Here is a 21,197-nt window from a genome sequence, read left to right as displayed (position 1 = left end):
TTGGTAAAAGTATATGAGAATTGTTCCTGCTACATCAACTGCCTGGGCACAGCAAGCAGTGTTGTGTTCGGTCGGGAGGTGTAATGGCAGCGTTCCTTTATTCTCGGTGAAGACAAGAGTGAAGGAAAGGAAAACTCACGTCATTTTCATCAATCTTTCTTTCTTTCTGCATTTCCTCGCTCTGCTTGTTGACCTTTCAAAAAATAGATGCAGGAGGGGAAAATTAAAACAGGAGAAATGAAGAGGAGTGGCGGGTGAGGCGGGGAGGATAAGGAGAGAAAAACTAAAGTGGTTACGTTATTTTTTTCAGTGTTTCTATTAGAGATGTACCGATACCAAAATTTTGGCCGATTCCGATACCGATACCGATACCACCTAATTGGGCCGATACCGATACTACTACCGATACCGATACCACCGATACCGATACTACTACTTATAGTGATTACTGCACTGGACACCAGGATGAGTTGGTGGACGGCGAGCGTTATCAGATCCGAAGCTTTGTTTTGGGGAATGCTGTAAGTCCTTCTGAGAACGTTTGTGAAATAGCAATTCTAGAAGCTTTTTGAAGCCATTTGCAAAGGTAAATTACTCAGTAATTGGAATGAATATCTTCTCAGTCTTCTGATTCTTGTCAGTTATCTTAAATTCTTACTTCTTACTCCTTTAGCGACCATTTGGTCTTGTGCATTTTCATTATTAATTTTATTGACGATATTTTGGCGATCAAAAATATTTTTAAAATTATTAAAATTGTAAAACAGACACAAAATATTAGCAAAAGAAACTCATTTTGTTGTGTATGTTTCTCTTTAATTAAATCTGACATCCTTTGATATTAATTCATTAGACATTAGTAGACCAATTCAGAAAAATGAGCTTTCACCTAATCTTTTCAATTAAATAGAAAAAGTTTAGTTTATTCTAAATTTCTAGTGTATTGCTATGATCTTAAATAATTAATATGCAACAAATTATACACAATGCACATGATTACAAAACAGAATCGTTACTTTCTTAGTTATGGAATTTTTACATCCTTAGGTTAACACAAGTAACTCAAAAATTAAACTTGCATTAAAATTAATATACATATATAATTCGAGCTTCCACCTATTCCAGTATGATATCTTGGAAAAGGCTAGCACTAACACTGTTAATTATAAATCAAATAAGAATATGCTGTTATTTACAATAATGCAAATATGCCTATATATATATATATATATATATATATATATATATATATATATATATATATATATATATATATATATATATATATATATATATATATATATATATATATATATATATATATATATATATATATATATACATTTTTGTTGGATTCTCAATATCTGAAGTTTGACATTCTTAGATTATAGTTCAAAAACATAAGCTTTTCACTTGTGTGAGGAGCAGCATCTGACTGAGAGACAGTGAGAATGCGTAGACGTAGTGACTCATGACCGACCGTGTGACAGGATGCCGGAGTTCAGCCTATACGCGTTTCATACACGTCCAATCTAGAGGTTGTGGCTTATTACCACAGAAAACAGTATTCTATGACATACGGTAATTACCACGGAAACTTATCACACCGTATTATATTAATTTGGTATCATCAATATCTTATATCGAATATATCTCTAAGTAGTAAATTCCTTTTAGGTATCGGAAGTATCGGCGTAAAATAAGCCGATACCGATACCAATACCGATACCCAAAAAATGGGCCGCCGATTCCGATACCGATACCGGTGCATCGGTACATCTCTAGTTTCTATATTTTTACTTTTATTGGATTACGTTTGAAATTGAAGTCACAGTTGCTACATTATTTTTTTTCATAGTTGAAGTACCGTAACCAAATTTAAAGTATTATATCGTGTTCTTTTTTCAGTCTCATGATAATTTTTCTGTCAATATTAACGGCCTTCGATATCAGGTTGCGAGCGAAATATTGGTCCCTAAGTAAGAAAGAGAGGGAAATGAAAAATAAGAACTTGACGGGTTATCTTTCCTTTTCAGCCTCAACCTCGTCTCACTTTTCTTCCCCGCCCGGCTGCCTTCCTCACCTGCTCTTTTCCACTTTCTTTCTTCACCTGCTCTCCTTCATATCTTCCCCTTCATCTTACGCGTCATATCCATTTCTTCTTCCCCTCTTCATTTTTATTCCTGCTCACTGATCTGGACATGTTTTGTTTATTTTTCTCAGGTATTGCATCATCGGGAATTAATATTTCTCACACCTTATGGCTTTACTTAACTTCTATTTTCATTAGCGTGATTTTATTCCCTTTTAATAAATACACTTTTTCCATATATAGATTTTACTTCACTTCTTTAATTTCACTTACATTTTCTCACTAGTCATCTTACATTTTCCTTGCCTGATTCTTTCTTCTTTTTTTTTTTTTCCATCACCGCTCCTACCACTCATTCTTCCACGTTTTCTTTTCAAACTTTTATCCTCATTTTTCTATTTGCACCTTTTTCCTTTTTCCTGCTTCCCGAATGTGTCTGTCTCCATTAATCCATCCAGACCTACTCTTAATCTTCCATTCGTTCATCATTTCTCGTTATCCATTTCATCCAGCTTTGCTTTTACCTTTCATCTGTACTTTTTTTTTCGTATGTCGCTCCCGCTTCCCTAACTCGTCTTTAAGTCTTGCAAGGAACTTCATGACCGTCGTTAAATTGTTCAGAGTCCGCCTTTGATCACTGGAATTTGGACTTACTCATGCAGGGAATGAGTGATCGAGATATGAGTTTCGGCTTCTTCCGTAATAGGATTTACTCTGCTTCACTCATGGCGTCTTTATTTTTATACCAACTAGTCAGCAGAGTGCGGTGATTGGTCTCCTCCTCCTCCTCCTCCTCCTCCTCCTGCTCCTGCTCCTGCTCCTGCTACTGCTACTACTACTACTACTACTACAACAACAACAATTACTATTACTACTACTACTACTACAACAACAACAACAATTACTACTACTACTACTACAACAATTACTACTACTACAACTACAACAAATACTACTATTACTACTACTACTACTACTACTACTACTACTACTACTACTACCACTACCACCACTACCACTACTACTACTACTACTACTACTACTACTACCACTACTACCACTACTACTACTACTACTACTACTACTACTACTACTACTACTACTACTACTACTACTACTAATAATAATAATCAGTCCTAATTGTCTTTTGTTTCTTTGTATTCGTCTTCCTCCTCCTCCTCCTCCTCCTCCTTCTTTCCTACCGTAGCCGCAGCCTAGATATGCTTTCAAAACCTGATGGTAAATGAAAATTCGCAGAAAACTCATCAATATCAAACAGCCACCGCCAAGACGTGTTCCCGAGGTGATGTGCAGGAAGGGAACCATGAGCTGTGAGCAGTCTGATGATTACCCAAGAGCTCTCAGAATGCAACGCTGTCATTCATCGAAAAGAGAATGGTTTGGGTTCCGGCGCCTGGTCAGGTTAGAAGAGTAAACTGCACGTATACCTTCGTTACGGTGGAAGAAAAGAGGACTAAAATGAAATATAAAATGAAAGTATACACCACGAATTCAGGTACGCGAAGGAAATTAGTAATGAAGATACTACCAAGACTCATAATAAATGTTGAAGGAAATGGAGGGAACTCATGAAGATTGTTAATTCTGAAAATATTGAGAGATATCCCCGTAAGGAAATCAACAACAATATGGCATCCCACGTGGTTCATTCCATCAAGAGACGCTGACTCGGAGTTCCATCATGACCACAGTATAGGAAGAGCGCACAATGACCGTCATGTCTTCATTTAACAGGATGATTCTCACGAGAGTAATGGCTGCAGCTCGGATGGGATTGCTATAGAGGAGGTGACTGTACGTGCGGCATCCCTAATCTCTTCATGTCCCCTCCACGCTTTCCTATCTGTGCCTTACATCTTGCTGAGGAGAGTAGTGTAAGCTGGATTAATGACTACACGTGTGCTCGAGAAGGGGTGGGAATTACTCTGAAGACCGAACCATTACAAGGCTCGAAGCTTTCCTTTAGAGCAGCACCTTGCAGTTTAGATGGAAATTTATATATACGCAAAATAAAGTCTGTTCTTTTATCATTTGGCATATTTGTCGATTTTAAGCAGGTTAGGAAATTAATCTGTTTGAAATTTACGTATCTTCATCAGCCTTATATATATATATATATATATATATATATATATATATATATATATATATATATATATATATATATATATATATATATATTGATTAGATGGAACGTTCAGGCGCCGTCCTCCATTGAGTGTAGTTAATTACGAGTGCACTGTTTCATATTAAAAGTAATCACGTGATGGTCTTTTCAGCTATTCAACTCTCCGTTAGTTTAGAAATGAGTTTTCTGAGGATTCTCTGAGATGTACAAAAACTGCAGTTGATTACTTCTTTGTTAAATCAAGTAATAAGTGTGGAAATGAGATGAGTCTGACGGTAGTTCATGTACATACTACATAGCTTTATTGTGGTTCATGTTATTGGAAATGTTGAACGTTCAGGAAAACTTGTGCGGCGTAAAACAAACTGGCAAACAAACAGAATAACACTTTAAAACTTTCGCCTGACTCAGCCACTCACTCGTCAATATTTATGGGTGCCACATTTCCTCCGCTGCGCAGCACACCAGTGTGGAAGAACAGCACTTGTTTCGGGTATGAATCAAAGCCTCCACATATTCACCTCAGTTATACACTTTGCAATTCATACGTACAGTTTTTATCAGGTAGCGCTGAAACCTAATTGTTATGTAGAAAATTGCATGTCTGGTTGATTCCATAATACATATTAGAATAGGATTTTAACAGTAAAGTGAAACAACTAAAAAATACGAAGCCTCAAAGTTACTAAGGCTAAAAATATGAGAAAAAAAATCTTTATTAAAACTGCAAATCTTTCACGAGAGGCCAGAGCAGATTAAAATGTCTTCCTTCCAAATATGTATTTTCACGCAGTCCTTCATGTATTGCTTCACTTAACCGGTCTTGTAAGTTGAAACTACTTTACAATTTGGAGTAGCTTTGAGGTGATGCTCCTTAATGGAAAGAACATTGATTGCTAGGGATAGGGAAAGCGAGAGAGAGAGAGAGAGAGAGAGAGAGAGAGAGAGAGAGAGAGAGAGAGAGAGAGAGAGAGAGAGAGAGAGAGCAACACCTTGAATTTTTGCTTTATATTTTTCTTTTGTTTCTCGTCTATTTCTGTCTAATTGAATTAGTAACCACCACTCAGTACAAGAGTAAATATCGTTCACCTTTCAGACAATATCCTTTGTGTTTACTGAAAAAAAAACTTGCTCCTTTCGCCAGTTCACCTTTACTCACCTACCTTTTTCACTCACCTGAAGCTCCATGGTGACTTCTGTTTTAATGTATTCGAAAACAATTTGGGCATTTACAACTAAGTCATAGTATGATTATATGCATCATAGTTTAAGACTTACAGTTGAAATTTTCCATGAGTTATTTTACACGTATAGAGCTCAACGGTATTTCTAATGTTGCCATGAATTACAAAGGGGGAGGAGCAACAGTTAATTAATCTATAACTTCGAACACTTTTTTCATTTGCCAAAGTATTGTCATCCTCACTTGTCCATCACCTTTAGCTTTTTATTCCACTGAATTTAGCGATTTTCCTCAACCTAAAATCTTTTCATGTGCTGATAATCTCACAAAATCTGACAATTGATAGATTCTTTAGAAAATAAAAAAAGAAAGAAAGGGAATCTACAAGAAGCCGTCAGATATACGCGCATGAGACCTCCCTACCCATATCCAATTATCATTCTCGTCCATGAATTTATCTAATATTTTTTTAAACTCCCCATGACTCAGTAATAAAACCTGGTTACGTAGTCGATTTTATTAATATGCCGTTTTATTTGAGAACCAGTCCCTTTCCTTTTTTTTTTCTTATTTATCTTTATCAGGCTCGAGTTCCTTACTTCTTTTCATATTCTGATTACTGATCCTGATGATTTTGTTTGTCACTGTTATATCCCTTATTTCATTTAAAAGTCTTTATTGAATCCTTCTTAATGCACGCCTTTCAGTGGAAAATTAAAAGTTTCAATATCATTTCGTTAAGAATACTCATCACATGTATCTTTTAAGTCTTCTTTGTACTGATTTTAACCCCATCAGCACCATGACGCGTTTTCATATTCATTTTGCTTACTATTTGGCGACTTTATACATTTTCGGAAACTTTTGTTGGAATTAAGATCGTGAAGACTCTTTCCATTAATCTTCTGACCTCCGTAGACCCTTCCTGATGTAAATAAAATCGTCTAATCGTAAACAAAATTCAAGGTAAAAATGTATCACAGTACTGAAGGGGCTAATAGACCTATAGTCTTCTTAGATCAGAGGACCTGTGCTTCAATGGTAACATTTTAGTACAGTGGACGAGAGTGTATTCTGTTCCTCGACTATCGACCGTCATTGTGTTTTGACTTACAATCATCAGGTATTGACACCGCCAGCCATACATGATCATTCTTTGCTGTAGGTGGCCATCGCCTTATATTTCACCGTAGATGATTTTTCCTTTATCGCTTCACTCACAGCTGCATGATATTGGCAATTTAGTCGATACACGACCAATCTTCATCTTTCCCACTGAAAAATGTCCCAGGTCTTATTTCCCTGGGGTGAGACACCACCACTACCACAACCACCTTCATCCAGTTTCTTTGCTACCATTTTCACATTGCTGCCGCTGCATGCATGGATAAGGCAGTAATATTGCCTTACTCACTCAATGTCCTTGATGAAACACAAATGAAGGACAACTTAAGGCGACGCCGAGTCTACGTGTTTTGGTTAATCTTTATAAAGGTGTAGTAAAAAAAACAAATTTAATTATCTCTTTATTATATCATTATAAAAAGAACTTATTGAGTACCTGGTGAAGCCTCAGATAACTAACATGAACTGTAGGTAACCAGGTATGGCGACTATCACTTCCGGAACACACTTAAGGAATCCGGCATATACACGTAAGGGCAACCGGATACACACTAAACCGGACACATACTGAAGGCCACCAGGAACATACTTAAAGACCATCCGGAACGCATACTTAAGAGCACTATGAAAGGAAGGCGTCACTTTTAAACCATCTGACGCTCTGCTATATAAAGACCCGCCCAGGTCACGGACTCTACTGCCGAGGGTCCCTGACAGGAGCTGTTTTCTAGGACATAACTATACAGTATATCTCTCCAGCCTCCCGCGAGACTCCGGCGTCCTATAAGCAATTAGGAGACTTGGGAAAATTCAACGAGATAACCTACAAAACTGGCGTATTTTTTTTCCATATAGACCTCTAAAGGGGGCGTGGGAAGGGGGTTAATGTGGCAGGAGAAGGGGGTGTAATATATAATGGAAACCTTCACATTTTGACAATAACTAAGTAGAAAATTTTGGGATTTATATATATATATATATATATATATATATATATATATATATATATATATATATATATATATATATATATATATATATATACATATATATATAATGGGGTTATACAGTTAGTAGTAGATATAAAAACGGTGAAACTTACGTTCATTGGTTTCTTTTTTCTTCTAAATACACACTTGTTCAATACCTCCGTCCCAATATGTCCTGCCCCACGCGGGATCGGCAGCGAGTCTTATTACAGTAAACCTCCTGGCCTCGTTTCTCTGTATGGGCTGATGAGGCCATTTTAAATAGCAAATGAGTAACGTAACTCTTCGTAGACTTAGACGATCCTCCTTTCATTCTTAGCAGGTGGGGCATTTATGCATTTGAACTTGGTATACACACACACACACACACACACACACACACACACACACACACACACACACACACACACACACACACACACACACACACACACACACACACACACACACAGACGGTTAAGGTCACCTAGGATGTGAGGTGCAGCGATTCCACAAGTCTTCAGGGCGCCACCAAGGGCACCTCTGATTGGCTCGAAGAGGTGAAGGTGACACTGGCGAGCGCTGGAGGCTCCCCCGACACCGACTAGGCACAACGGTCCCCACCAGCAGCTGCCTTTCGGTGATGGTGCGGCGCTACTGTCACACTGTATGTCTGGTTCTGCTTGTTGAACTGGATCTGTGAAGCGACGCGTGGCGTGTCGTCTCTGGGACAGATAACTTCGCTTCACTAACGATCCGGTGAGCGGTGGCTGGCCTCGGAGGCGTGTGCTAGCCATCTGGTGCCTCGTGTCTCGGCGTGTTGCTCTACAGTAACACGCCGTACTGGGGCGAGGCGGCTCCGACCTCCCCTACCTCCCTCGGCTTCTCTACAAAGCTGGGGGAGTCTTGTCTTGTCACCTACGCTTCAGTACTCCGGGACAACACTTCATGGAGGTGCTGTAACATCCCTACTGATGTCACTGGTACCTTTATCAAACCACATGTGACCCAGACCCGCCTGGAGGACCCGCGGGCGTGTGAAGGCGAGGACTTGAGGGAGGTTACAATGTTAAGCTGACCTTGGCTTACCCTGCACACGGAGGGCGCCTTCAGTCTAGCTCTCTACGCAATTTAAATCTTTCTACATGACGTAACTTAACTTAGAAAAATACAAAGTGCTCCAAATACTGAAAGAAATAATTATAGCAGCAAAATATATCGATAGCCAGAAGTCTGAAGTGACAATCTATGACGATGAAGACATCTGGTGACGTCGGTGATGAATGATGATGTCCAGCCCCTCCGAGCCTCGGTCCGTACCTCTGCTCTCGCTGAAGCGGGTTGAGGCGAGGTGGGTGGGGCGGGGCGGGGCGGGACGGAAGAGGGCAGAGCAGGGCGCCACAAAAAAGCGCAGCGCCGCCCTCAGCTGTGGGGAGAAGGCGTGTTAGATTCCGGCAGCTGCACGTCCATTCAGCCTTATCTCACTTGCTTCATCCTTAAGTACAGTTCAGTCTATTCATATTTCTGATTTCTGATTAGCAACTTATTAAAAAAGAGAAACGAAAAATTAAAAGCTCCAAAGCAAATTAAAATAATGAAACGCGTAATAAAACAAGAGAAGAATGAGGCCACGCAGTATTTTTAGCTGTTGTGGTTCTTTAAAAGTTTGGTGGAAATGTGGTAGTTAGGCCGCCGCACTCCACACCTCGTCTGCCTGCATGTGACGTGTGTTGCTGCGAGGCCCATGCAAGCAGCCGTGGGTGGGAAGTAAATTATTCTGTCTGGCGAGGAAAACGAGTGTGAGTGTGGCTGTTATGCACACTTGGGTCTTCCAGTATATCAGTCTGTCTCATAAAACGTCGCGGGAAGCCTGCATTAACTGTCGCCCTGTCTTTGGTAATATTCGTATGTGTCATTTATCGTATCCTAATGTGTCCTATGATTGTGCAATATATACAACTGCCTCCTGTTATATCAATGTTGCAAATACTGTATCCATCAATGTCTTTCGTGAGAGCAGACAGGAGTGGATAAGATGATAATGCTCTTAGGAAGGATTCATCATAGGTGGAATGTATATGTATGAATTTTTTGTAGATATACATAGGAACTTTTTGCTCAATTTTGTTTTCTTCTTTATCTTCTTATAACTTGAATTGTTGCAAGAGAAGACACACTTGGAACATAATTGTGTGACGTGATTGGAGTCATGAGATATTGAATTCTTTAAAGGTTTTTAGCAATGATGTAACTTTCTTTATTTGACATAGTGTTTGTCTTATTTAGCTATCGGTCATCCTTCATTACATACACACAAAAAAAATCTTTCTGGTTTCAGTATATTCTACAACATATAGACAGATGGAAAGTGCTTTTTTTAAGAATTCCAAATTTTTTCTAAACTTAAAAACAGTCGGAAGCAGTAGCGCCTCCTAGATACAGAGGTGAAAAAGTAACAAAAGACAAACATCGAGAATTGATTATATGTATGTGCTTTGCCAATCTCGACCATCTGTGTTTGGTGATGAATTTTTTAACTTGTTCACAAACTGGGAGGCAGCAAGCGTTGGGAAAAGATTGAAAACTCGTAGATATAGTACAATGTGGGAGTAAAAGAAATAATAATAATAAAAAAAAAGACTATGAAAGGAAATCTCTAAATTCATTCAGCAGTAAATTGAAGTGATATTTTGTCGGATTCCAATTAACTATAATCCAGCAGGTATGGCGCCGCTACAACCTGTGCTGAGAGAGAGAGAGAGAGAGAGAGAGAGAGAGAGAGAGAGAGAGAGAGAGAGAGAGAGAGAGTGCAGGACTGATCGGCAAATGTTTGGAAAATGTGTGCTGGATATATTGCTGTTTTTTTTTTATATGTCTTTATTTATTTGTTCAGTTGATTTATTCTTGTTGTTGATCAATTTATGTGTTTGTTTACTGTTCATATATTTCATGTCATATTTTCATGCATTTTTGACTGAGTTTATCAATTCATTATCGACTTAATTTTGTTTAGCAAGTTATTTATCAATAAATTATTTAATTACTTGTATTATATCTTATTTTTACTTCATGAATGTTATCTATATGGAACATTTAATAATTTACATATTCGCTCATGAATTTATTTATATGTAATGTAGTGTGCCATCATCTGTTACGTAGAGGTACCAAGGCAAGCCCGTATATATCTGGTGCGGGTACACTGTAAAACCCGCGCAGTCAATCCGAGGCGTGGCGGCGTCTGTGAGGTGGTGAGTCTAGTCAGTCACCAAGCGGGAAGCAGCAGCACGTAGCACGTTAGTGACACACAAGCCAACACATTATACAGCCAAGACCCGCAGACAGCCTCTCTCCGACCTTGCTGCTGTGGACTACAGTGGGTGAAAAGAGGGAGGAAGGGAGGGAAGAAGGATAACGCGAGAAATTGTGCATATTGCAACTCGTGAACAAATGCAATTTCAGATATTTGCGTAATACGATATATTTTAGCTTTTCTTATTTTTAGCTAAGAATACTGTTGCCAAACTATAAATTTTCAGACAATACAAATATCTATGAACCGTGGAAGTGTTAAGCAGCTTTTAGTTTGTTCTGCAACAACTTTTATCGTTTTTAGTTATTTTTCCAATTAGCAACATCCGTCTGAATAATTAAAAAGCGACTGACCGAAACGAAACCGAAAAACGAATGGATTTAAATTTTGGCCATAAATCGTGGCTTCCCACCACTACCACCACCACCACCACCACCCCTACTATGACGCCACCACCAAGCAGTTAACAAAAAGCGGCCATAACAATGTCCGCCTCTCACCATCTCCGGATCCCAAAGTATGCGGCGCTTGAGTAAAGGCAACGAGGAGGAAACAATTATGGCACAGGAAAATTGACCCTCTGGCATGGCAACATTGGCCTTAAAACTGCCTAATGAACCTCCTATCGAATTTTCTCTATTTTTCCTGTTAAGTCTTGAAAACTTGTGTTATTTTCTGGCTGCGTGACGTCAGCGATGGTCCGGCTAAGAACGACATCCGCTTGTGAACTTGAGTAAGGGAAGAAAGGGAGGAAGGAAGTAGGAAAAGGAAGGACGGAGAGCTAGAAAAGGAGATCCAATAAAAGGAGAGAAAACTTGTGTTTCTTGAAAATACGAATAAAATATAAGTAGAAAAGTGGAATAAGAAAAAAGCAAGGAAGCAACAGAAAGAATATTGAGGTAAAAAGAGGAGACTACAAATCGAAAGGAGAAAAAAATGTGAAAAGATAGGACATAAAGTAAAAAACAAAGAGAGAGAGAGAGAGAGAGAGAGAGAGAGAGAGAGAGAGAGAGAGAGAGAGAGAGAGAGAGAGAGAATGACAAAGGAAAGGAAGAAAAGAAAGCCAGAAAAACGGAATGGTGAAGAGAAAGAAGCAAGAAACGAGGGAAGGAAAAGCAAAAGGGAAATGTATACTGAAGCGAAGAGAGAGAGAGAGAGAGAGAGAGAGAGAGAGAGAGAGAGAGAGAGAGAGAGAGAGAGAGAGAGTTACGTAAGAGCTAAAGGCCTACACAAGGTTATTCGTTAACTGCAAGTCAAGTAGGAGGAAAGAATGATGGATAGTGACAGGTGGACTAGAAGGACCAGACTGGCGGGGAATATCGGACTATCGGAATAAAGGATGGAGGAAGAAAAGAAAAAAAAATAGGAAGAGAGGAAAAATATTGAGTTTGGAAGGAAAACATTTGATGAAAGAAGGGACAGTAAGTGGATGGAAAAATGATGTGAGGGTTGGAAGAAGAGTGTGTCTAGAATTATGGTGTAAGGGGCTGGCTTGGTGAGGAGGCTGAAAGGAGGAAGGAAGGGACTGGAAGGAGGGTGCAAGGGTGTTGGTAGGAAGATATGAGAGAATGAAGGACTGGAGATAAAGAAGTTGAGGGACGATGTATAGCGGAATGCAAAAGACAGGAGTGAGATCTTGATGAATGAGAGGAAACGTGTACGTAGAAAAGCAGTGAGTCTTTGGGGTCAGAAAGGGATACAGTAGGTGAGGGAAAAGGTTTAGACACTACACAGTTCTTGCCTTACTTGTTTGATGCACGAGAGGGTCGGTCACTGGACGTCCTTCTTTCTGGTCTAAATCTTTTTTTCTTCTTAAATTGCACCACTCCTCAAGGAATGAATTAATTGATTTAAACTGAATTCTCCTCATTGTATCCTCGTCTCTGTAATCAAATGAACTGATCCACTGACTGAGCCGATTCCTTTCATCTACTGGAACTTCTTTCATCGTAAGATTCCAGACAATTTACTGGAAAACCCGCATGCCTCTCTGACCGTGTGAAATGTCGGAAACCAGTGAATCAAGAACCACATTTACTGAAGTTTATTACTTGGTCACTGCCAACTCCGGCCGACCGAGCCCCAGTGCGTGAGGCGTTTACTTACTGGGCCTCCGCTGAGCACTGCCGCGCTGCTGTGACCACGTCGTTACCCGCCACACGACGAACTTTGTACTTGACTGTCATGTTCCGTGGGAGAAACTTTACTGAACATAGTCGAACAGCAGAGTTCACCCTGAGAGCCAGACAGCGGGATGGGGAGGGAAGGGGCAGCAGAGGGAAGGTGAATTATTGTGTTCTCAGTCTCGTTGAGGAAGGGCGTGCGAGCCTCTATCATGCAGGCTCAAGGGAACACGGCACTAAGGAAGCCAGGAAGCAGGTCAGTGACAAGTATTTACCAATGAGTAAGAAACAAAAGTTACACCTTAGAAGTTAAGGGAAACACTGAGAGCACCTGAGCCGAGGCGTGAGTTAGGTGGGGCGTGGCCCCGCGGGGTGAGGACAGACCCCACGGAGCCTTGAGCGGGACTTCACGAGGACTGCTTGGCAGGGGCACTCCCCCGCCTGTTGTTCTCCTTGGTCTTGGAGCTGCTGAACCAGTTTCCTCCAAACATCTTGCCCAGGAGGCCGCTACCACTACCGCAGAAAGGAATACATCAACACCAGCAGTCAGACAGCCTCCTTGACAACAAAGCCTTGCAACACTGTGGTACTTAAATGCTGCTACATAAAAAAAGCCATTGAATACAAAGCATTATCAAATAATCAAAATAAAAAAAAAAAAACGCAGGGGAGCTGAGGGTGGAAGAGAGAGCGAGGCGGAACCATGAACTCTGCTGTTACTGTTGGTGCCTTGCCGGCGGCGCCTGGCCCTTCCGGAGCCGCGCGCGGGCCCAGGAGAGAACCAGCACCGCCAGGCCAAGACCCATTAAGGTCACGCCAATATCAGAGAGGATATATTTGAGGAACATGAGAGACAAAAAGGCAAAGACGAGGCGGTAGATGCTAGAAACGAAGGAGAACAGGGAACATCAGGATTATTACATATAAAGCCATCCCAGCACTGTAGGTCAGATAATTATACATATCATGGCATGCACCTCACTCATTCCCTGCTGGTGGGAGTGGTGCATTAAGTGTGTGTGATCAGTGTTCATGCAAGCATATACGCGCGCACACCCGCTCATACATTCATGCACACACACACACACACACACACACACACACACACACACACACACACACACACACACACACACACACACACACACACACACACACACACACACACACACACACACACACACACACACATTACTACTATTATTACTTCTGATGCTACCACTTGTACCAATACCGTCACGTTTAGTAATACCAGTTCTTCCACCACCACCACCACCACCACCACCACCACCACCACCACAGGGATCTCACGCAACCAATCACTCAGCATTTGTTGTAAGTTATAGATCTTTGTATGGTCTCTTTTCGTGGCTGAATGATACTCGTGTGTGTGTGTGTGTGTGTGTGTGTGTGTGTGTGTGTGTGTGTGTGTGTGTGTGTGTGTGTGTGTGTGTGTGTGAGTGTGAACATATAAGATAACGGATCTGAGTGGCTCTGCAAAACAGCTGCTGTGGTGTGGAATCATGTTTAGTACAAGAAAACAGGAACCCTTATTAAGGTTAGAGAGAGTCTGCAGGTAAAATTAATTAAAATATGAAACGAGTGTAGGAAAGAAAGAGACAAGTGACTTATGAGCCTACTGAAAAAATCAACATTGTCATAACTTTCATCTCAGCCGCAAATCGAATGTCATCTCATAATGTATAAGAGATTTTACATTTTCCCTTCATCGCGTGTCAAATTCTAGCTCATTGTAATACCATCTAACACCTTCACTTTTTTTTTTTTGACTAGTTTTATCGTCAAAGCATTTACATACAACCAGTACTCTAATGTCTTATGAAAACCTTCGTATGATCATAGACTATTCGCCACCTCAATCTAGCATCCTCTCTTCTGAAACTCAGCTCGTTAACCTCCCCACACTCACTTAGCCTCCACTTATCGTTACATTCTTCCTTGTTACTCAGACAATAAAGTGAAAAGTGCTGAGGGGAAGGAATAACAATGAGGGGAGACGCCTTTCTGAAGGAGAGGTGCTTGAAAGGGAACTGTAATCCTCTTGCGTTGGAGAAGGAAAAGGTGAGCGAGCGGGTTCTAGTGGGCGGGGAATGAGAGCTTGTGGAAAAGTGTGTCATAGCTTCTTCTTTATGTCTGCCATTGTCCTCACATGGTTGTTCCCTTTAAAGTTAGTGAATGGAGCAATAAAATGCGTAGATTCTAGACAAAATATATGCAAATAAGTATAAACAGATTGATAAATGTCAGCGAGTTCTTAGGTAATCATAGCATTAGATAGAATAAATAAATAAATGAATGAATAAATCGAAAATCATCATCGCGTCATTTGCTCCTTGAGTTTAGCGCTCCTTTTAACTAATGCCACTCCTTCACTCTTTCACCCGTCACTCTGTTCCTCAACGTCATCCATCTGAGAATGTCTACCACCAATTCATGACTCTTCCCTGATAAAAAGCAATAAGAGCACTATTGTTCCTCTCCTTCCCTCTGTTCTTGTCCCTCCCCCCTTCCCGCTCTCCACCAGCCTGCCACCGAACATTAATTCGTCCAAAATAAACACTTAAAAAACTCATTTACGACTCTCCATTAGGACTAATCGTCAACTTCACCGTAAAATTAAATTGTAGTAATGACAGTAGTAATGATAACGATGATATGAAATAAATATAATAACAATAATAATAATAATAACAATAATAGTAATAATAATAATAATAATAATAATAATAATAATAATAATAATAATAATAATAATAATAATAATAATAATAATAATAATAATAATAATAATAATAACGATAATAATGATAATAATGATAGTAATAATAATAATAATAATAATAATAATAATAATAATAATAATAATAATAATAATAATAATGATAATAATAATAATAGCAATAACAACAATACTTTATGAGAGCAGTAGTTTAATGTTTTTTTCTGGCTTAAAAGCTCGACCCTCGGGAGTTGCGTAAAAGGTTTAGGCCGTGGAAGGCGAGTCCATAATATCGCTTGATGGAAGAGGGAAGAGGGGCGTCGCCGCTCTCTGACCTATTCACTCTGGAATTTTGAATATTTCGGGACCAAGAAGAGCAAATGGTCGCTTGGGAAAGAAGAGCGAAAGGTGGAGTAAAAGTAATAGCAGTAGTGATAGTAGTACAAGTACTAATAATGATAGTAGTAGTAGTAGTAGTAGTAGTAGTAGTAGTAGTAGTAGTAGTAGTAGTAGTAGTAGTAACAGTAGTCCTAGTTGTATTGGTAGTAGTAGCAACACTACTAACAACAGCAATAGCAGTAGCAGCAACAGGAATATGAGGATCAGGAGATATAGGAGAGTGGAAAAAAAGAGAGGAGGAAGAGAGAGTGATGGATGAACATATGGAGTATACAGAGAGAGAGAGAGAGAGAGAGAGAGAGAGAGAGAGAGAGAGAGAGAGAGAGAGAGAGAGAGAGGTACTGTGTGTTTCACTGTTGGATCTGCTGCAGTCTCTGACGAGACAGCCAGACGTTACTCAACGGAACGAGCTCAGAGCTCATTATTTCCGATCTTCGGATAGGTCTGAGACCAGGCACACACCACACACCGGGACAACAAGGTCACAACTCCTTGATTTACATCCCGTACCTACTCACTGCTAGGTGAACAGGGGCTACACGTGTGTGTATGTGTGTGTGTGTGTGTGTATGGAGATGCGAATCTTGCGTGATACTATTGAAAATTAACTAGTGTACATATTTATTTCGAGTATATTTATCAAGTGTGATGGAACTTTTACCTCCACGGAATGCTAGAACTGGTGGAGGTGGTGGTGGAGATGGTCTGAGGTGAAGGGCGAGGAGTGTTGAGGAGCCTGAATGGATGAGATTAAGGGACAGGGAAGAGGACTGGGAATGTAGGATAAGGGTTCATAAAGGCGAGGCTTAGGTCAAGGGCTTGGGATGGCTTGAGGTGAGCGGGGACAACACTCACCCTGATTTGTGCGTCTCGTCTTGACTGTCTATCGAGGCACCGACGGACTCCGAGAGGCTAAGTCTGTCCTGAGAGTTGCTGGAGCCTTGAGAGCACGTAGACTCGCTTGAGGAAGCAATAGAATTCTGGGAGTCTTTGTAGGAGGCGGCGGGGACTCCTTCCGTCTCCCTCAGTCTCGCCAGCTCATCCTCCAGTGTCTTGATCATCTCTTCCTTCAGTGCCACGGTGGATTTGACTGCCTCCAGCTCCTCACGGTACTGTAGGGATACACACACACACACACACACACACACACACACACACACACACACACACACACACACACACACACACACACACACACGTAAACAAACACAGTTAGATAAAGTAGCTACGAATAATGGTGTGCAATACATCACCACTTAATGATCATTGATATATTATCTTTAATTCCTCATCATGCCATAACACGACCACCACCACAACTACTACCACCCCATCCACTTCATTACACCTTACCACTGTGTCAGCTTTAATCTTCTTTCCATCTCAGCATACTCCAGCACCAAGTTTCACCGCTATCAACTTTGCCATAAGCCTAGTACCCATCACACCAAACACGCTCCACAACCTTCCTTTCTTACTCGTCCCCCTCACCGCACACCTGCCTCACCTGTGTGCAGTTATTGGTGGCCTCCGTGATCTGCTCTCGAAGACCCACGTTGACGTACTCGTGGTGCTTGGTCACGATCACACGCGCCTCCTCTACTGCCTGGAATTTCTCTGCCTCGAGCTCCTCCCTTAGCCGCTCTGTGTGTGATTCAGAAAGGAAGTTAGAAGGGAATATTCGCACTGTGTGTCTTGCAGAGAGCGAGGACATGGAGGAAAAGGAGAGAAAAAAAAAAAACAAGGATGGACGTTGCAGCCGTTCTTTGTGACTTTGTTTTGTAATGTACTTTGTTACATTATGCTGTGATGTAAATTACCGTGATATTTTATTGTTATGGTTCTTGGAAATGATAAGGGTACTAATTCAATGATATATTGTTTTTTCAAGTATGTCTATTTGTGTGTGTGTGTGTGTGTGTGTGTGTGTGTGTGTGTGTGTGTGTGTGTGTGTTTGTGTGTGTGTGTGTGTGTCTATGTACGATAAAACCTTGTAAGCTGTGGTCAATAAACTATCTCTCTTTCTCTCTCTCTCTCTCTCTCTCTCTCTCTCTCTCTCTCTCTCTCTCTCTCTCTCTCTCTCTCTCTCTCTCTCTCTCTCTCTCTCTCTCTCTCTCTCTCTCTCTCTCTCTCTCTCTCTCTCTCTCTCTCTCTCTCTCTCTCTCTCTCTCTCTCTCTCTCTCTCTCTCTCTCTCTGTGTGTGTGTGTGTGTGTGTGTGTGTGTGTGTGTGTGTGTGTGTGTGTGTGTGTGTGTGTGTGTGTGTGTGTGCATAGATGTCTTTGTGTATTTGATTTTCTTTCGTTGTTGTACTATAGTCAATCTAATAAGCACTGGTGCAAGTATACATAAAGTCATCTTATTATTTGCTTGAATATACGAAAAGAAGCACATTAAGACATAGTCACGGAGGGAATGTCTGATATCCTCACACTGCCCTCGTCTCCCCTTGAATACCGGCCAGCAGGTGATGGCATGTAACGTCAAGACAAGTAATAACGCACATATCAATTGCTTGAACTATTGACATTTGACCTATACGAGTTAGGATAACTATTCGTTATGTTTAACTCCTTCAATACTGCGACATATTTTTACCTTGAGTTTTGGGTGTGATTAGATATTTTATTTACATTAGGAAGGTTTATGGAGTTAATGACCAGTCTTCACTATTGTAATTCCCACAAAAGCTTCTAAAGGTGTATAAAATCACCAGATAGTAAGCAGAATGAATACGGAAACGCGTCATGGTACTGAAGGTGTTAAATGTTCAAATAATCTGTTGTTGTTGTTGTTGTTTTTGTTGTTGTTGTTGTTGTTGTTGTGTGTATGTGTGCGTGCACCATCTCCATTATTTGCATCGTATAGTCTTAGCTTCTCAGTTTACGAGCGAATAAAGCTAGTATTGCATGGTATTCCTTCCCGAACGTCACATGCTGAATTACTCAGAATACATTGTAAACTTCATTTCCTCAGCTGCGTGTTGACTGGAATTGCCTTTAGGTTGTGTAATTGACCTGGAATTCTGCAGGCTTTGAATACGAGAAACATTTTTCTAAACTTGTTCCTTAGTCCACGTGATTTAAACGTACTATGTGTAGCATGAGAAGCAATGGAAGCAATGGGACCTTTGTTTGTTGTTCCTTAGTGTATCTTCAATGGTAAACAGTAAATTCCTTTTTTGGTACATTTAACTCTTGATATATTGAATTATGATTCTTTAACTGTGCATCCTATAAACTATAACGAAGCTCATCTGAAAATGTCTACCATGAAAACTAAAATGAAGATAGATAAGCTAAATTACCTTTTTATAAAGTAGAATTAGTTGTAGCAGGGGAAAAAAAAGTTCTTCATTGGTATAAGATATAGAAAGCAATGGTTATTTTTGTCTGGGAAACTATGAGGTAGTACAAAAGTAATAAATAAAAAGAAAAGTCTCTCGAAGCAGAGTAGTGTATTGAAAAAGAAATCCCTGAAGACTAATGCGTGAATGCTTGCAGGAGGACAGACAGAGACACATCAAAACATACAGATAGGTAACTGAGTGCATGAAGCCGAAATGGAAGTGGAGGGTAAATATAATACACAGAGAAATGGACAGAGGTAACAGGCGGCTGACTCACCCATGCTGAGCCGGTGCTGCTCACACAGGTGTTCCATTTCGTCGTTGTGCATCTTCTCTGCCTGCTGGCGTGCGTCCTCGTCTGAGTCCTTCATGGCCACCTCCAGTCGAGCCTCCAAGTCTGACATGCGCTCCTTGTAGTCCGCACGAATCCGCTCTGAGGTGCAAATGGAGGTGCCTTGCTCAGTTGTTAAATAAAATAAAGAAAAAAAAAAAAAATGGAAGCAAAACAGACGAAGCTTTAAATCCGCACCAAGCCGCTCGAGGTAGAAATGCATTTGCTTCGTTGAGGAAAAAAAAAAAAAAAAAAATGGTGAAAAAAGGACGAATTTTCAAGTTGGAGAGCAAAAATGATTAAAATAAAATAAAACAACTGACAAATAAATAAGCAAAATACTTCAGCTCTCTCTCTCTCTCTCTCTCTCTCTCTCTCTCTCTCTCTCTCTCTCTCTCTCTCTCTCTCTCTCTCTCTCTCTCTCTCTCTCTCTCTCTCTCTCTCTCCCAAAAAAAAAACAATAACAAGAAAATAAAACAAAATATCACTTACACAGCCTTGGCTCAAAACGGAGAAACTTTACTAAATTTATGTACGTAAATTCCCATGCAACTTTGTTTCTGAGTCTGCTCTCTGAATGCATATTTTTCTCTTGTTGCGTCATCATTATGCAAAGCTGTGTATTTATAGAGGCTTGAGAAAAAAATGTTAGTGCTGCTACTGCGAATATTGTTGGATCTTTCCTTTACTTCTTTGTTGCATCGTTCAGTCAATTGTCTATTTTTTTTTCATATAGCCAGTTTATGTTTATGTCTATGCGCCTGTGTGTCTGCTTGTCCGTTAGTGTGTAGAAGTCTCAATCAGTCTGCGAATCTGTTTCTGTAATGTGTTGGTATATATATGTTCAAGTGTCATTATATATCTGTTTTTCTATTTGTTCATGTCTGTCTGTCCGTATGCCTGTCTTCTAGAGGGACCCACCTAGTTCCTCGTGGTGTTTCTCCTGCAGTAGCTCCTGTGCCGACCAGTTCTTCTCGTCGAGGCGCTGTAGCTTTCGTCGCAGCTCCCACACGTCCCTGTCTGCGTTGGTTCTCATGTTCTCCATCTCCTTGTGGTAGTAAGCATCTTTCTCCGTCAGGCTGTCCTTGAGCTTTGACATCTGTGGTCCACAAACACAAATGAAACTCCCTGAATGATCTACGTAACGGCAAACCTTCTTTATGTATTACTCATGCGCAACACTTAGGACAGTGATATCATTTAAATGTATCATTATTTATACTCGTTTCAATTTATCGTAAAATAAATCTAAATCATAAATCGGCGAAGTATGTAAAGACAGGGATTATAGTTTAGTGTTTTATTATCGGTGTTCACCTCCTGTTTTTAATGATACAACAAAAGTAAACGATATTAAAGAAAAGAATAACGTTCTTTTAAAGTAAAGAAGCTCTCGAGGATTCTATGTTTTGTCTCTATATTCACTG

The 21,197-nt window shown here is 40.2% G+C and overlaps 3 protein-coding genes across 9 annotated transcripts in view; 1 reads left to right on the top strand and 2 right to left on the bottom strand.

The window, feature by feature from the left end:
• LOC123504998 overlaps positions 1-21,197 on the top strand; it is a 253,154-nt gene that overhangs the window by 135,913 nt on the left and 96,044 nt on the right. The gene's annotated exons all lie outside the window — the stretch shown is intronic.
• Positions 6,938-13,585, bottom strand: LOC123504902. The gene is made up of 3 exons (XM_045255808.1): positions 13,579-13,585; positions 13,285-13,466; positions 6,938-8,943 (listed from the first exon to the last, which is right to left on the bottom strand). The coding sequence occupies exons 1-3, from the start codon at positions 13,583-13,585 to the stop codon at positions 8,764-8,766; spliced, it is 369 nt and encodes a 122-aa protein (XP_045111743.1). The 3' UTR covers positions 6,938-8,763.
• The window catches only part of LOC123504992 (trichohyalin-like), a 335,118-nt gene continuing 327,416 nt past the window's right edge, over positions 13,496-21,197 (bottom strand). For 2 of the 5 annotated variants that reach the window (XM_045255983.1, XM_045255984.1), the window contains exons 21-25: positions 20,692-20,869; positions 19,717-19,872; positions 17,600-17,736; positions 16,948-17,204; positions 13,496-13,835 (exon numbers count right to left, since the gene is read on the bottom strand). In XM_045255983.1, the coding sequence (XP_045111918.1) occupies positions 13,670-13,835; positions 16,948-17,204; positions 17,600-17,736; positions 19,717-19,872; positions 20,692-20,869 (894 nt within the window). In that variant the 3' untranslated portion in view covers positions 13,496-13,669. The remainder of the gene's footprint in view (positions 13,836-16,947; positions 17,205-17,599; positions 17,737-19,716; positions 19,873-20,691; positions 20,870-21,197) is intronic. The other 3 variants (XM_045255986.1, XM_045255985.1, XM_045255988.1) reach the window with 2 other exon arrangements.

The sequence above is a fragment of the Portunus trituberculatus genome, chromosome 17 (assembly GCF_017591435.1).
Source record: "Portunus trituberculatus isolate SZX2019 chromosome 17, ASM1759143v1, whole genome shotgun sequence".
Taxonomy (NCBI): Eukaryota; Metazoa; Arthropoda; class Malacostraca; order Decapoda; family Portunidae; genus Portunus; species Portunus trituberculatus.
Note: the sequence above shows the minus strand (reverse complement) of the source record. Positions and strands in the feature narration are given on the sequence as shown.

Bases quoted from the DNA above. Each gene is read 5' to 3' on its own strand.
- LOC123504902 (XM_045255808.1), bottom strand. The intron at 8,944-13,284 runs GTGCTCTCAGTG...TTCTCCCCACAG, and splicing joins TAACTCACGCCTCGGCTCAG to CTGAGGGCGGCGCTGCGCTT.